Source organism: Centroberyx gerrardi, chromosome 23 (genome assembly GCF_048128805.1).
Source record: "Centroberyx gerrardi isolate f3 chromosome 23, fCenGer3.hap1.cur.20231027, whole genome shotgun sequence".
NCBI classification, from domain to species: domain Eukaryota; kingdom Metazoa; phylum Chordata; class Actinopteri; order Beryciformes; family Berycidae; genus Centroberyx; species Centroberyx gerrardi.
In genome coordinates, this window is record NC_136019.1 from 21,340,182 (window position 1) to 21,358,415 (window position 18,234).

Here is an 18,234-nt window from a genome sequence, read left to right on the forward strand (position 1 = left end):
CATTTGATTGCAATTCAAGTCGTCTTTGACAGAAATTCGATATCTCAGTTACGCTCAATTGTCGCACAGATTGAAAGATATGCCTGTTGTGAAGTGCTTACAAAAAGTCTCATTCTGTTGTATATTTTTTTTTTTTGCCGTTTCACATACACACACACACCTGCAAATCAAATTCAATAAATAAGACTTACAATGTCGTAAGGCAGTGTTGACCATGCATTTGTCACAATGAACAACAAATCCAAGAAACATACATGGTAACAATATGCACATTCATTAAGAGCAACGAGGTCGCCGCTTTTTCCCCCAGGTTTTTTTTTTTTTTCTTTTTTATATATTTGTTTTAAATCAACTGAAGTTTTCAAGGCTTTTCTGGGTGATCTCCTGGTCGACAGGGCTCATCACCACGACACTTGGCTCTGGTTTTCGGCGGTGGGACACCCTCCTCATCAAGAGAGACAGCAACTGGACCCGGCCACAGCGGGGGCTTTTTGCATTGCAGCGAAAAGTTCAAGTTTATTTCAAAAAGGACAAAAAAAGAGTATGTGGAGAAAGAGATCAACTTTCATCTTCCACAGCAGCCAGCTGCTCAGAGCCTCAGGACAGTCCGGAGGTTTCCAGGTAACTCTGGAGTTTCCTCACTGTGCTTCTGTCCAACGAGCAAAGGTCAAAGTCAAAAGTAGTGTTTGTGATGTGGAAGTGTCCGGTCTCTTCGATCAGGTTCACAATCTGGAAAACAGAGAGGGTACAACGAGTAAGCAGCTGTTTTTTTTTTGTTTTTTTTAAATCAAAAATTAATTCTCACTGGACAGTTTAAATGTGAAAGGTAACGCAAAGAGCTATAGGATTAGATTGAAATCGAAATCCGTCGATTTATTTTTCAAAAGAGTTTTCGTTTCCCATGATCGGTCTAGATGCTGTTTCGGACGCTTCCCCCCCCCCCCAAAAAAAAAAAATCAAAAAAAAAAAATCACATAACTCTTTTAATCACTTAATTTCGTTTTTTGTGTGTGTGTGTGTGGGGGGGGGGGGGGGGGTGAAAATGGTTGAATTTAAAGATATTGAATATTTGCAGAAAATATAGTACAGTACAGTAGTTTAAGTCTAAAATATCAGTATCGTCCCTCAAAACCCATATCGGTCGAACCTTAGTGCCTTACACTGAGTTGAAGCAAGCTTTCAAGCTTTCAGGCTGTGGCCTACAGGCTCAGTGCCTCAGTCTGCTGATACAGAGAAATATTGGTCGACAGAACACAATACAGAGTAATTAAAAACTCATTTGTGGGAAGCAGCGGGTGGTGCGTGGGTTTTTTTCACCACATCGTAGAAGGAAAGTGGAGCTTGCACTCTCATCCCCAACAGTGTACTGTGACTGCAGTAGTGGTGGTGGTGGTGGGGTATGGGGGGTGTTATTGGTTCCAGACTCTCTCCCCAGCGGTGAAAAGGAAGCTGGGGGGGGGGGGGGGTGAGTCCTGGTGATTATGAGGGACTCCAGCCCATGTGTCTGGATGCAGGCGCAGCGTTGGAAAAAGGGGGGACCCAACCTGATCCCTTTCACACTACAAAGCCTCGGCCCTCCATGTGGAAAGCATTGCCGGCCCATTGTTATGACAGAGCGGATCCGAGTCAGGCGCTCGCTCCGACTCGACGCTGGTGCCTCGCTCCGGTCGGGCGGGTGGCGATTTGGCCCCGCGTCCTCATTTTCGTTGCCGTTTATGATCTGTTTCAACTGGAAACAGCTACCAAATTTACGTAGCATACAACTATCTTGAGACACGCCATCTGCATTACAGGTTTCTCTACGATATGAGATTGTTTTCCAATTTGTGGTGCCCCCCCCCAGTATGCGAGGCTGCAGAGTTAATCATTTCCATCTCTTGTAGCAGAGGAACTGGAACCAGTTGGTGAACTTTAGTGGATTAGCTTGATTACGGTGCGAGTTAACGCTGTGCGTGGATGATGCCGTTTTGGACGGGCTTTTTTCGTCTTTCCCCCCTCGGAGCCGAACGTCTCGTCGGGAGAGCGAGGCAAAACTTGGCAGCTGCCGCCGGGAAGATCCATTAATGCGGTCATATGATAGGCCTTGAGAATATAAGCAAGGAACATGCAATCTCTTAGGTGGAAAGAGGTTAACCAAATAATTCATTGTTTCCAGATGAAGCTCCAGATTAGGGAGGATTCTGTGACCGATCGGAGCTTCTCTTCAAATCCGATGCAACGATGCGGCTGACGGATAGCAGTGGCCTGCAGCGATTTTATCCTGAGATCAGTGAAAACAGGGGAAAGCCGTCCAATACATGCATCAGCAATCTGACGGGGCTTTTTACTGGATGTTCTAAGATAGTTCAGTATGCATGTGTTACCTCTCTAACATAGGTAGAAATCAACCATGACATCAGAGCCTGAACCTCAGATGAATTAAATGGTTTTCACTCTGATGAAAAATACGACACATTTGTTGGCCCTCTTTATGAAAGCAGTGGCTTTTCATCAGTGTACACAGCGATGCATTTGATACTTTGAAATCATTTGAAACTTTTGAGTACGAGTCGTTATCCAACCACTACAGTACACTCATTAAAGGAAAAATCCACCCTACAACACTTAAACAGCTATTGGCGATGTGCCTTGCACTTTTGGGTCCATTTTGTTGTTTGGTGGCGTATTTGTCTTATTCCCGCGGATAATTGGCCAAACGTAGACATGATGTCACGTCAAGTTATTGCCAGTGCAGCAGAAATGGAGTTTGCTAGCAGAAAATGTTTCAGGATCTAAAACATCAATGGTAAACGTCAGGTTTTGGTGTCAGTCCCTCAGAATCAAAGAGCGCGGGCTTCTTTCTAGAGCCGCCATGTTGCACCAAGAGACGTTCAACAATCATACAGGGAGAAATCCATCGCAGAAGAGAGAGAGATTTCCCCACCAACAGTGGCATCAATAGACCAGAATGCAATGCAGCTACAAGACATGCTGCATTTTGAGTAAGGGGTGCGACCATGATTATAGACACGCTCCAGTGTTCACCAACTAGTTGGCTAGCTAGCTATTTTTATATGCCCATACGCCCACCATTGATTGAAAGCAACAAGTTCACGGCCCTTCTCTGGAGCTTGTCAAAGGGCATTCTGGGAAATGTAGGAAATCACTAACTGAAGTAGAAGTAGACGAGGCAGGTTGAGGGAAAGCAGGTACACCAAAAAAATTGGAACACTTCATCACAATATAACTCCTGGAATGCTTTGCATCACAGCCTGATGATGTAACAGTGCATGTGTAGTGTGTGTGAGGGTGGAATTTTTCCTTCAGCAGCCAGGACTCAGCAGCTCACCTGTTGTAGTATATGACCTTCTCTTAGTGTCATGAGTCTTCTGTGCAGTTCCACCAGCTCATCCAGGTAAGCCTGCAAAACACACAGCAACTCATTAATGCTTACTGATAACCATTATACATTTTTTTTGACCAGCATTTATTATGCTAGACTCAAGCTAGAAACACTGAGCACGCACATTTCACCATTCATTACTGGCAAATTCGACATATATTTCATATAAGCTGCTGTATATTTATGCCCCAAAACAAATACACTTCCTAAGAAAGCACAAAGAAAATGATGTACCTTGTCACAATCTAAATTTTTGTTCTTGTCCTGCTTGGTCTGCTTGGTGGGACTCTTCACTTCCAGTATCTGGTAGAGAACAGAACAAACGCATTGAGTAAAAGCAGTTTCTAATACAGCATTATTATGGTTGAATGATATATCAGTTTGCAAATATTGGCCTTCTATGAATTATTGGATATCAACCAATCAGTGTTGTCCATCTCTGATATGATGGAGGTTGCTCCCTGACCACAGCTACAGAGAAATAGAAGAAAAGCTGCCATGAAATTTTATTTTCTTTGTACATTTTATCTATAAATTTCATTGTTCAACTATGTTTCTTGCAAATTTATTCTTCATTTAAAAAGGCCCAATATATCCAAGTATATCCCATGTATTCCTCTACCACTGAACAGGTGTGGCAGGTCACATTGCCTTAAGGAGCTGCTAACCCTGAAAGAATTTCATTAGTCTGGGTTTCAGTGGAGACTTTTAGTGTCCCATGATGGATTAAATGTTGTTTCAGAGGCTTTTCCACCCTGACAAGAATACAATTCTGGGGTAAAAGTTGAATACTTGTAACTTTTTGGCATGAAAATGGTCAAATTTAAAGATATTGAACATTGGCACAAAGTGTCAGCTATTGGTCTTAGGTCTTAAATATTTAGGTCTAAAAATATCAATATCGGCCTAAAATCCAATAGTGGTCGGTTCATGCAAATGTGCTCATACATGGTCCCCCTGCAATATTCTGATCACTCTGCAAACACACATCCGCAAAATCTTATGAATCACCTTACCTGGTTATTACTGGTCTTTAATAAGGGCGGGGCCTCGTTGCGGGAGGGGGGCGAGGGGGAGGAGCTGTTGTCGCTCTCGCTGCCGTCACTCAAACTGACCCTACGTACACAAGACAACCAAATACTTCAGTACACCAGCATGGGAGTTATATGCTTCTTCGCTGAGGCTGCTATGACTTCTCTCTTGATTGAGTGATACTACTTTCTCAGGAGCTCGTGTTACCGTAACTACAAGGTTTCATTTCAGGGTGTCTATACATATATAACACCATATATATTTTTATTGTTGCAGGTTGAGATTGAGCCATGTCATTAACATGGCAAGTTTTCTTTCTGGGGCTTCCTGAAGGTTTTCGTCTGTGAAAATCCAAACCTAGCACTGTCTGCAGCAGAGAATTACTGACGCCTGCATAGAACTTGATTCATATAGAAATAGTGTAGTAGTAGTAGTAGTAGTAGTAGTAGTGTAATAGTACTGTAGCGATTTGGTAGCAGCTGTTGATCCATATATTCATTGTCAGATACAAAGAAACATGGTCCATTTGCCAACTTGTCTGGAAGCTGGTGGTGGTCATGTAATATGTAATAATGCTGTAGTATTTGCTTTGCGGCTACAAAGAAACAGTATTCTGTTTGGAAACGTGTATGGAAGTTGGTGGTAGTCATGTAGTAGTGTAGTACTTTAGTAGTACTGTAGTAATACTGCAGTATATGTTGGTGGTAGTCATGTTGAGCTCATTCTATGGAGGGAGTGATTTTCCTGTCAATCCAGACTCCATATTTTTTTTCCCTACTTTTAACTTTCTTCTTGTTTTGTTTTGTACATTTCTTCTTGCTTTAATACCCCCAAACTGCTAGATTCCTATTATTATTCTAGTTTTCATTGCTGTATCCGATTTGAATTTGCTGCAGCAACGACACAAATTTCTCCATCATTAAAGTTTCATTTTATGCCTTTTTTCTGGCATACAAATGTTTGTATTGCTGTGGTCTATCGTGCCAATCGTGACCATGTACTGACCTGCGTTGGTGGTGCGTTAGGTGCGTGTGTGCCGGTCGCTCCATGTCTGAGTCCATGTCGTTGTCGTCGTCGTCTTCCGAATCCTCGTCGTCGTCCGAGTGCAGATCCTGAATTATCGACTGCAGCGGACCCAGCACTGTGTGTGTGTGCGAGAGAGAACGTGACAGAGAGCAGGGACATAAAAACATAAAACATTAGTTTTGAATTAAGTACAAGAAAAACATCATGCACATAGCAGCTGATCATGCTGTGCAGTGGGAGTGATGGTGAGATGGTCCAGTGGGGCTTGTGGCCGGACCCCGAGGATCCCATGCTGCAGTAACCTGGAGGTTAGGAAAGGTTGCTGGTTCCGTCCCAGTAAGGCTGGGGACACACTACACTGGAGATCGCACACGTAACGACTGGCATTCGCAGAGAAACACACCGGGGAACTCACACACTCAGGAGCCTGGTTTCTTGAAATCTCATAAAATGAGGACGATGTCTTAAAATGCAAATATGTGCTTTGTGCACGAAATGAGAAAAACATGTTTTCCCACCGTGAAAGTGAAGCAGACATGACTTGAAACAGGTAGTAGTCTGACACAGAAATAGTGCAGTGGAAAGTAACGTAGTTGTGGTCAGGTGGTCCTGACCACAACTACGACTGATACCAAAAAGATTTTAAAAGTTTTAATTTTTAGCTCAAGTTTTTCTTATTTACCCTGACCAAAGCCTTTCCCTAACCTTGACCAAACTGTTTAAGTTGCCTAACCATAACCTTAATCCTAACCAAAATCTTAATCCAAACCTTAACCAAAGTTGTTTCAGATGCCTAAACTTAACCGTTAGACAACCGTTTCGAGGTGAAAATGGAGGAAAGTAATCTTCACATAGTTCCTGCCCACAACAAACGGCGTTTCCGTGCTCATTTCACAAAATTTTCTGAGACTGTGTTGCACTCAACGACCAGTTGGATAAAGAGCAACTAAACCCCCAAACTGATCTTTGGTGCCAGGTGATGTCACCACCTGTTGTACTCTATAGAAGGTGACATCACCTGGCACCAAAGATCAGCTAATAGCAGATGGCAATTTCAGTAGCATGCTTTTTACCTTAACACAGCTTTGGGTTTGGGGTTTAGTTACTCTTTAAGATAATGATGAAGGTCCAACTGGATCAGGAGGCAAGATTTTTAAGTCTTGAACCTCACATACACTACAGAATCATCTCTACGACCGATCCAAACTAGCGCTGAAGATCAGTTGCATTGCCAAATCTTTGCTATAGTTGGCCTAAAAGTTGTTGAGCGTGTCCCCAGCCTTAGAGATCATAAGGTGCAACAGGAAACATGTTACTGGATCAAGACTGATGGGAGCTCTGAGCTGGTGACTGGAGGGTAACTGGTATCACATCCAAGATACAATACCAACCCCTGCTGACGTGACCGCAAGCAGGGAGATGCATGAATTCTCATGCAAGTAGACAAAAGTTGAAAAATATTCTCCATGCAGATGTGACTGGGGTGGGGGGGTCGAGGGGTGGGGTGGGGGGGAGGGGTGGGGGCGTGGCGGGTAGGCGTGAATGAGGCGTCAAATCAAAAGGCCTCGCGGGTCTCAGTGGAACTTGTTACCTGTGTGGGTGGCGGCAGGAATAGCCACCCTTTTCCTGATGACGAAGTCCACCACTGCGTCCACATAAAATGCAAACACACAAGCAGAGGTCACCCTCAACGCAAGCAAGCAGCTCTCCTATGACCAAGGCATCGAGGCTGGGTTTCTCCCAAAAAACCTCTTAAATGATGTTTCTTGTTTTCTGCATGTGATTATTCAGATGATTTTTTGGCGTGACAGTAATTAAAGAACCAGGTGAACAGGAATCACCGCACAAACATATGCAAAATTTAGCCACCGCTATTGCTAAATAACTGAGAGGCTGATATAATGTTTCAAATTTTGGGCAGTATCAACCTTAATTAAGAATTACTGATTTGAACTGATTTGTTTACTGATTTCAATAAGAACTACAAACATTATAGAACATTGGCCACCACAACTCCCATTAATTTAGCTTTGGCAGTAGCTTTATTTCTGTTGTAATTAATGGAGAAGCAAACAATGCATTCTAGATTCAAGAGAAATTTCTGTTGCATTAAAAAAAAAAAAAAAAAGAATTAACCTTTAACACCAAGATAATCTTTGCTAGAAATGTTACAAAGTTGATTTGAGTGTGAAAATGTCTCTGGGAAACTCAACCCCGATTCAGGATTCCGCTGCTATTCCTTTAATTCATTTCTAATTTGAGCTTAGTTTTTTTTCTCCATCATTTTTTTGTTCTGATCACTCTGCAGATTCCTTTTTGACCAAACTATGAGCAAAGAGCCATCCACTTCCTGCATTCAAATCTGGATTTAATCATAATCAAAATATTTCTGCCCTTCTGGATGTGTTAATGTACCGTTAAGCAAGTCAAGTGACTATGAATTTCCATTTCCTTTCTTGACTAAAGTTTCTTTTGTAGGACAAAGCTCTGTCATTTTCAGTAGGACTTTTCACTGCAGTGGCATTTATCTCTGCTCTGTCTCAACGGTTGGTTTGGCTTGTTTTAATGCTGCCAAACAAATCTGGACTGGAAAGAGGAGTTCCATATGAACCATCAGCTACACCGGACCTTTACATCATTTCTGACAAAGTAAGACAAACATAATGTCAAGTGTAACAGGTGTGTGTGTGTGTGTGTGTGTGTATGTATGTGCACCAACCAATTACCTTGCCGTTTGTGATGCGTGGGAGCAAAGCCTGAACTGGAGCTGGAACTGGCTGGACTGGGTTGTTCTGACTGGGAGGAAGAAGAGAGACAAACAGGGAGGAGGAGAGAGAAAAGAGATGAAACAGATTAGGCTTTGACCGATATGGTTTTTGAAGGCCGATACCAGTATAGCAGTATAGCTTGAAGCTACTGCTAGCCAATATTTTGTGCAGATATCTTTATATTTGACCATTTGCATGCCAAAAAACAGTAAATATTTAGTGTTTGGTGGAAAAGCATCTGAAACAGCATTTAGACCATCATGGGACACTAAAACTCTCCACTGAAACCCAGGATGATTACAACAAAAACTACAACAATAATAAAACATATTCATGCATACTTGTGTGGAATCTGATCAAAGTGTCTCATTAAAATCAATTCAAGTCAAGGGCTTCCCATAGACAACCAGTGTAGTATTGATCAATTCCTCAATCAATATGTAATCAATCAAACTGCATCATATCCACTGACTGGACACATCCAATATTAAAAAAAGAATAAAAAGCCAATATTTGCGAACCAATTTTGTCACGGTCAACTGTTTAGTGCATGGTCTAAAAAAAATATTCAAAATATATTCAAGTATTCAGTGAATGTGCAATTTACAAAGAAAGCAGATGATATATATGTGTCCACTGTTACTTCTCCAAATTGCAGTGAATCGATTGTTAGAGTGCCACCTACAGGAGCGGAGGCTTAATAAAAAGAAAAAGGAAAAAGAAACCTGCTCTCCTGTAAAATAATGGGGGTTACGATTATGGATATCAGAATTTGCAGGATCGATTCTGAATCAAAAAAACAAACTGATCTATTGGTGTATTAAGGTTTTACACCCAGCCCTAGAGCAGTGATTCTCAACCTTTTTCATATCCAGGACCCCTAATTTAGTCCACATTAGAGCCACGGACCCCTATTTGATGAGATTTTGTCTCTCGGACCCAAATCTGAGAATATATTTATTGTTAGATATGATTTTGTCCAGAATTCCATGACTATCTGTATTGTAGGTAGAGAGATAACAGTCAAACTATGACCAAAACAGTCATACTCCTACATCCTCCAACTTCTTGTAAATTAAATAATGGTGAAGTTTAATAATTCATCAATTTTCTGTGGACCCCCTGGAGGACCCCTGGTGGTCCCCGGACCCCACGTTGAACACCGCTGGTCTAGAGACTCATGTCCTCACAGGAATAGTCTCTGCTGCCCATGTCTGACCAACACATCCTGCTAGAGTCGCTCTCCTCCTGGCATCATCTGAAAAGGGGCCTGGTTAAATCTCCAACTGAAGAGCCAGGCCAGCCTCACCGCCGGGCTTCTGCTCTAAATCGAGTTTCTCATAAATCACTGAGCCTAATGACGTGCCACACACATGGCTCTCCCATTAACCGGGCTAAACTGCAACCACAGACAAACACGGCATTGAAACCTAAGTGTGCTGACCACATTTAGTGCGGTCTGCAGAAATCCGACATCGTTATTTATCTCGCGGTACAAAGATCTCAGATAGAAAAAAACAACTTTCAGCAATGCATAAAATGAAAGACTGCAATCCAAGACTAGGCCTTTATTATTAGTGGTAGTTGTGTATTAGTAAGGCTTCATACAGTAAAAGGGAAGAATAAGTAATAGCTACATTCGAAGAGCTGATGAATATTGGCGTCAAGAGAAGGGATCATTATATGTATGTTGCAACCATAGAAGAAGCTGCCTTAGATGCATTAATGAGAGTAGGTGACAGTTTTCTGGCCAGGCTGCCAGGATAACAATATTCTCAAATCACATACAAGTAAACACACACACACACACCTTTCCTTCATACAGTACTAAATGCTGCCCTTTTAAGATTGACCTGCCTAGATACAGCTGTAAAACTGAACAAGACCATCAGAAAATTCACAGCAAATCCACCGTACATCCACCGAACATTTCTCATTTGTATCTATTGGATCAAGTTAGAACTGTCCAAGGCTCAAGCAGATCTAACAAATTCTACCGCCACAACATGTGAAATGAGGGTCTCCGGCAAATTCAGTTAATCCCATTTGGAGACGGGCCCAAAAGGAAATTCGAAGGAGCCATTAAAGTTAATCGGAATTAATTTGTTTACGTTTCCTCCCCGGCGGACCACAGGAGGGACCGACTCGGACCAAACTCCGAGCAATACCCGACTCCTAGAACATTTCGGCTCTTTGGTCAGTGATTTATGAGGCTAGTGGGAAAGGTTTCCCCAACTGATAAGGCTGATGGGTCAGTCTTCTAAATCCACCGGCTGTAAAGAAAAAACACAGATTGCGGAAGGAGAAAAAAACATAGATGCCAGATGAGGCAGAGCAAACTTGTTCCTTAAGGTGGAAAATGCAACTAATCGACTGGAGGATCTGCAGGTGATGGATCTGCATCTGATGTAGCCGGGCTTCTGTTTCTGCTCTGTTGGATTCAGCAGTGAAGAAGTACAGAAGTGAAAGAAAGTAAAAGATTCTATTAAAGATTTAAATTTTTTGATTAAAAATCAGATCCAGTCAGTGTCTTCCACCTCTGATATGATGCAGTTTGATTGATTACTTATTTATTGTAGACTTGATCAGTACTACACTGGTTGTCCATGGGAAGCCCTCAACTGGATTGACTCCAACACAACATTTTGATTGGATAAGTATGCATTAATACGTATTATTATTATTATCCTGGGCTTCAATGGAGAGTTTTATTGCACCATGGTGTGCCAGGCTTTTCCACCCTAACAATAAAATTCAAAAGCCACATATACCAGAAATAATACATGGTACTGAATGGATAAAAATGACAGTTAAAAAACATTTTCTAATAAATTTCCCTCTCTTATTGCATATAAAATATATTCTAGTCCAATCTAGGCACTAGGAAGAAAAGTGTCACTGGTGGTTTTGATTCAAATGAGCTCAATGAAGATCTCTGGAGAAATTTTAATGAAATGTATGCTCTATTTCCCCTTAAAACTGACATAACCGCATTTGAAATCATCCTTTAGGTGTTCTGTTTAAGAGCCAAGTCTGCAGCATGTGGAAAGAAGACACGCCATCATGGATGTTTTCTTTCTTTCCGTTTCTCTGTCCTGGAGGATTTTATAGCCTGCTTGTCTGTCTGACATCAAATGCCTGGTCAGAGCCCTTTGGTTGTAAATCACAGTGGAGTGTCTTAGTGTTTAGTGGAGCAGCTCAAGACGTAAAAACCAACCCAGACAATAAAGACTATCAGCACTTGTGGAGAGAAACACTGAAATAGTCATCTGCTTTGGAAAATCACTCTAAGACCTTTTCGTTTAATGCCAATTCAAATAAAATGTAACTTACAGAAACTTGCAGTCACCCTTTCTATCTTGATAATATCAAACTATGATTCAATTCTCTAGGCCTGTAAGTGGGAAGCCATTTTAAAAAGATTGCATGCACCCTGCCAGCTGTCTGCACACTAAGAAAAGAAATTGAGGCTGCAATGAGAATCATTATGTACTTCACGTTTTACTAATGAACTATGGTCTTAGTATAGGGAGGGGGCGCTGCTCCGTGGCAACCTGTAGTGTTTTAAAGAATTTCCCTACGGGGACAATAAAGTCAGTAGTATAATCCAATTAACATCCTTTTGAAAATCTACCATTAGTGTTCAAATCATTACCGACCTCCTTGTTGTAAAACTCCCATCAAATCATACAGCATAGGTGGAACCACATGGCTCGGCGTTACTCATGACCATGCAGCTTGGCAGAGATAAGGATGCATTCTAAACACACAAGCAGTCCAATGCATACATCAGTATGATAGTCGCAAGGTAAAATAACACTGCAAGCGTTAAGTGTGCCTGTATGTGTGTGCGGGAAAATACAAATTGCCAATCAAACCAAGTAAACAGTTTGATTTTCTTTCAGTCTTGGCTTTTGGATCATAAATGCGCTTTCATGTGGCTGATGCAAGTGTGAAATTTCAGGAGTAAGACAGTCAAGAGGCTGGATCACCAGGATCAAACTACAGTAACTGGCCTGAAGTGCCTTTCTATCAACATCAAAGCAAAGCCAATGACAGCGCTACAAGAAAACACACTAAACCTAGTGTAGCCTGGAAACCTGAGGCTGCAAGCTAAACAAAACAAAAAATATTGAATTTTTAAGATATTAAACTTCAAAATGATGGCATCAGGACATATATTTTTATTATTATTTATTATATTTTATTATTTATTATATTACCATATATTTTTTCTGCTCTAAGGCGCCAGGGTTTCTGGGCTCCGAATAGAGCGGTGGGTCCAAATCCCACTTGTGATGAGCAGTTTCGATACTCGTTTAATTGCCGGTTTCCCTATGATTCCAGATTTTTCAGACGAGCTGGACTAAGCCACAGTGGCACCTATGTGTAAGAAATCTCCCTTGTTATCCCAAACCGCGATGCTTAGGGCTGCGGAGAATGGGCAGGGAATTCCATTCAATTTCTGGAGGCGTGTGAGTTGTCACAAATCAGGGGCGAGATAATCGCATCTCTGACGACGGGGATACAGCCACTTCATCTGCGGCCAAGTCTGCGAGTGTGAGCTCTTTCTTCCCCCGAGGCACTGACACCGCATCCTTGTTGCAATTTATGAGCTTTTTTCCCCACATCTAAAAGCCCGGTTTGAAGGGGAGGGGAGACACAGAGATGACTTAGTATCAAAGTGAGCAGAGCTTGCCAGTGTAGAGAGAGAGAGACAGGGAGAGCAATTGCTCGCTTAAGCGCTAATTTGATCTTTTCAGCTGAAGGAATTTTGGTTTTTACCATACATTATGAGCATACATTGGTTGGGTCTTTCTGACAAACTACCATAACAAAGAGTGAGAAAGTAAAGGCCACTTGGATCTTGGTATGCAACAGAGACGAAATAGGAGGCCACTGCAAACCAGAGTTGCCCGAGAATTTAAAAAAAAAAGAAAAAAAATTGTGGTGAGAAGAGAGAGACACGGGGGGGGGGGGGGGATTTGCAGAAGAAGAGACATGAGAGAAAAAGAGAGAACTAAGGACAAAAGGCAGAGCAACTTCAATGGCTGTCACCTCCCGCCAACTAACAACACACAGCTGGTCTATTGGTTTATGGGACAGCTTCTTCAGGGTGCCATAAATCTCGCCAGCGCTCTGTTTTAGGGCTTTTGTCCCGCTTTGCTCAAAGCCACCAAAGCAGTCCTCTTCAAGGACGATAAACAGTCTTTAGTAGTAGTTTGCTCGCATCAATCGGGTCTCTTCTCTTGCCGCTCGGCACAGTCTGGACGGCCAAAAAAAGAGACAAATGTGCCGGCGGACTCGGCCGAGCTGGCCAAAACTTTTTGGTTTGCTTGCCTGATTCAGCAGGGGCTGAACAAACAACATAACTTTAATGTGAGTTAAGAAGCCTTTCAGTTTGACATTGTAGGTCAATTCAAACAAAGGCGACTCGTTTAAACAGAAATGTCGTGGTACGCAAACCACAAACGTACCGTAAATGTGCCAGCCCTTTGTCACTCTTGTTACAGTGAAGCTGTTTCTAGAACAAGGTGGCAAATGTCAAACTCTGCACACTTATCTTTATTGGGTCCATAGCCAAAATATTGCTATTATGTTGCTATTTATTTGCATAAAAAAATACTTTGATAGAAACCCAACTATAATGCATGACTATGATCCTGTGGATTCCAATACATAAGGGCTAAAGTTTAAACAAACTTGCGCAGGTGACAAATCACTCTGCCTATGCCCACATCCTTATGCTTGAACACCCGGCCTGCTCAAAACAAGCTTCTCATGCGAACACGCCAGCCTGCTTTCCCTTCGTGTCATCACCTACTCCACATTTCCTCCCTTCTGCTGTTTCTGGCCCGCCGCTCAGTGGAAACACCAAGATCAAACAAGCGGTCACATGAGAAGTGTGAGGGGCGCTGTGTTGCTGGCCGGCGCTCGGCCACCAGGGTTGCTAGCCTGGGGAGAATGAAGCACCTGGCATTCGTCTCCACTTGTCCCGCGGCCCACATCTCATTTACAACCGAGTCCACCCCCCGGTCCTCCTTATGGGAATGCCGGCCAACCATAAAGATGCAGACACTAAACTGCATTTACATACAGAACATACAAAAGCGCACACACAGGACACAGTTTCTGCTAGTGCTAGTAGCCTGTAAGTGATAATTCCCCTGCCTAACCAAGCAGCCTCTAAAGAGAAAGACACAAAGAACCGAGTCAAAGCATTACGTAAGCATTTGAGTGTAGGAATGAACGTACCATGGGTATAAAAGAAAACTGCTAAAAGCACGGGGAGTTAGACAATGAACCTTTCTGTCACAACTGCATAAGGTTCGCCCTTTTTTCTTCTTACAAGCAAGCTGAAAGATTAAAGGGGAACTCTATGCTATTCATTGCCTCCTCTCCCCATTCTCCTCAGGTGTTGTAAAACCATAAATCTTTCTTGTCTACTATGTGGCTTTAAAACAGCCCTTCTTTATGGGGAGGTTCTCCACCAAATGTGTGAGGACCTGGCAACCCAGAAAAAAAGCCAGCCTATTCTTGAAAAGGTCTACTGGTGAGTTTTTCTCATCCTACTCTTGCACTAGCAGTATAACACAATACACTGAACAACCAGTTCAATCACTTCAAACACAAAACGTCATGTATTCACAGAATACAAATCCTACATCCAAGTACTTTAAACTATTTCTGGCTCATGACAATACTCAGTTTCATAGCCACTAGCCAAAAATTAGGCAACAGAATTCAGTGAGTGTTGTCTACTTCCTGCTTGGCCACCCAGATAAACGCAGCTGAACACCCACCAGGTTTATTGGTGCCCACCCCTTCTCCCGATCCCCCCATCCAGTCCCCTTGAGCCCACCAGACCTCCGTTAAAGGGGATTCTCTCCCTGTTGGCCATTTGATTTTATAGCCCTTCCATGCTGAGGAAGGACTGACCACCAACAGATCCCCTCGTCTTAAAAACAGAATTGGATATCCTCCCGCCAGCCCCGGCTTTTCCCAGCAAAGCACCCCGATAGCTCAAATCAGGAAATCTAACAAGCTACAATTGCCAGATAGCTACTTCTTTAACCTCCATGATGATAAGAGGGATATGCGTCTCATTAATGCTGCAGACAGCAGCTAAATCAGCTTCCATCCTGTACCGATCATTCAGGCAAAAGTCTTTCATCCTTGCACGCACCACAACAACCGTATTATATTCCATAAAAAGGTGCTCCACTTACATCTGATTTGGTGGACATGTCCTCCATGTCAGAGTCGTTGGGGTCAACCAGCTCCTGGAATGGCGGAAGTGTTGGCGCTTTCCTGCGCTCTGCCTCTTCACCGTCCGGCCGCAATTTGCCCGGCCGCATCTGCGATCTATCCTTCAACAGTTTCTTATCCGAGTGTTGGGCATCTGACCCCGACGTCTGCTTCCCCGATAAATCCACAAATCCCTTTTTACGCTTTTTGGTCAAATGGTCATCGCCATCAGGGGCGGACAGGCGCTTGTTGAGCCCTGGCCCGTGGGAGATCCCCTCAGTCCGGTGCTCCTTGGACAAGGACTTGGGCTCCTTGAAGCCCATCTTAGGATTTATATCTCGAAGTGGCTGGTTCTCTTTGGGTTTCCTGGAGGATTCTTTGGGGGCTTTGCTGGGTTCCCAGCCACAGTCTCTGAAGGCACTTTTGGGCTCTTTCAAGTCTTTTGGAGGCTTCTCTTTGTGGTCCTTGGAGGGTTTGTGGAGTTTGGAGAAGCTGCTGCTGTTGGTGCTGGTGGTTATGGGGGTGGTGAGGAGGGTGGTACTGCTTCCTTTGGAGCCGTCCTGTGGATCAAAGTGAACAAATGAAAAAGATGCAACATTACAGGAACATATCCTAAATGATAAAGGACTGAGCAATAAGCAGGGTTTTGGTTTGGTTTGATTTTCTTGGTTATTTATCATGGTCTAAATCATGGTTTATGAGCTACATGATAGCATGTTGACTAGTATGGTCAGGGTGGGCTGGAGTCATCCAGGAAAAAAGCCAAGAAATTCTACCCAACTTTTAGGGAGTTGGAGCTAAATTACACAGAACCTCACAAGATGACAGGGAAAAAAATGTAGCTCAAAGGATTATGGTTAAAGGAAGAGGGAAATCCCACTTCAGGTCAGTGAGCAAGCATGATAGGGCAAGCGCATAATTAGCCAGTGTGAAATGCTGGTGTCTGAGGATGACATGGGGTTGAAGAGTTGTGATAATAGATGACTGAAGCAGGTGGGGAGTGCAAGTACCAAAAATAAGTCACTGACCCAAAACAATTCTTAAAATACGAAAAATACAGCTTGAGTAGTAACAGGGTGGCAATTTTGGTTCGCATCCTATCTTTTCAAACCTTTCTTTGCGTTCAAACCACCTTGTGGTTCATGTTGCGTTTGTTGAATTTGTACTGCACTTTAAACTTCATGTAGAACATCTCAAATATTCTCCAAACAGCAAAGTGAACAAAACCTAGGCAGCTAGGACACATGGTCAAACGAGCATTAATCCTCAGCCTTTTACAAAAGAGAAAACTCACACGCCACCCTGCAGTTTGGCATTACCATCTGTGGAAAGAGGTCCATTCTTATAGATGAGAACCCAAAAGGGTGTTCCCAGTCTCTATCGATGGGCTTAAAGAGCAAACTCGGGACTTCTTTTGTCCAGCGATGTCGGGTGGGACAGCGGGCCTTTTCAACAGCCGCACATGTGCAATCTTAAAAGTGGCGCGAGGGGCTTTGTGGAGATAGAAGAGGAAATGCACTCGTTCTAACGACGGGGGTCGTTTGTCCCAGGGTCGCACCTCCAGCCCCCTTGTCAATATTTCATCAACGCAGTAAACCCATTAAAGCAGTCTAGACGGTGAGGTGTGTTACGACTCAACCACCCCTAAAACCTCTCATTTCGTCCATCTCCCCGTGACCCTGGGACCTCAGGATGTAAAGCTGCCGGCGCTACTCTAAACTGCAGCGTGCTCCTCCGACCCAGCAAACTCTCTACTTGGTTCCCTCCCGAGGCAGCTCAACATAAAAAGCCGTTTATCTCCCAGAGTTTTAGTGCTCTGGAAGTGACACACGGCGTCTATACAGCCGTCATCATTTAACTGATCACAAAAGCGGCACCTTTGTAACAAACCTTTCAGCGCCGCGACAGTGGCAGGTTAGTAGGTGACCCAAGTACATGTAAAACTATGAAGAGGCTATAACAATAAATACCTAGAATAGAACTGAAGGCACATAAATACACACAAACGGCTGCAGCTGATGACAAAATTTGTACTTTCTAGGAAGGCATTCTTTTCAAGTATACTAGAGAACTGGATTATTCAGCCTAATGATAGCATGGTAGAGAATGGTACGGTAGTTTAATAAGTAGGATGAAAAGTATATAGTGTTTAAAACCTCTAGTCACATACTTATGTTGATTATAGGAAAACATTATTTGTTGTAATTCCAAACTAAAAAAAAATATTCTCTGTGATAATGATATAAATGTACAGGAAAAGAGCAATACGTTAGCTTGCCGTAATACAATGGCGGGCAATGATGCTAGAATAGCTGTGTGTGTGTGTGTATGTGTGTGCATGTGTGACCCCCTGCTCCAAAAGTAATTCATCACACACAGTCTGTTTAGATTGGAAACTGTTTCCATGTGCAAAGGGCCTCTCCTAACCTGGCTCTTAAATGACACCATTTAAAAAAGGGACTAAAAATAACACATAATGGAAGCAACATGCCAGTTTATTGACATACATGATTTAATACTGTGCCTCAAAATGCCTCAAAACACCTATCCGTGGCGTAGTAGAGATCGATGTTTTGCTTTGAGCCCCATCTTTCATGTCTCTCTCCATTGAATGCTATCTAATAAAGTGGAAATACATGACAGTAATCTTCTACAAGACTGTATTGTATGAAAATTCTTCCATGCACATGCTGTTTTGTTACTTAAATCAAAATTATGGGTGTCTACAAACCCACTGGTAGATAGAGATGCAGAGCAAGTCTAAGAATAAGTGCATGT

The 18,234-nt window shown here is 42.8% G+C and overlaps 1 protein-coding gene across 1 annotated transcript in view; it reads right to left on the reverse strand.

Moving 5' to 3' along the window:
- Window positions 1-337: 337 nt before the first annotated feature.
- The window catches only part of mllt3 (MLLT3 super elongation complex subunit), a 45,401-nt gene continuing 27,504 nt past the window's right edge, over window positions 338-18,234 (reverse strand). Inside the window, exons 7-13 of the mRNA XM_071926047.2 lie at window positions 15,438-16,016; window positions 8,167-8,236; window positions 5,420-5,555; window positions 4,399-4,498; window positions 3,617-3,685; window positions 3,329-3,400; window positions 338-729 (exon numbers count right to left, since the gene is read on the reverse strand). Of these exons, the coding sequence (XP_071782148.1) occupies window positions 598-729; window positions 3,329-3,400; window positions 3,617-3,685; window positions 4,399-4,498; window positions 5,420-5,555; window positions 8,167-8,236; window positions 15,438-16,016 (1,158 nt within the window). The 3' untranslated portion in view covers window positions 338-597. The remainder of the gene's footprint in view (window positions 730-3,328; window positions 3,401-3,616; window positions 3,686-4,398; window positions 4,499-5,419; window positions 5,556-8,166; window positions 8,237-15,437; window positions 16,017-18,234) is intronic.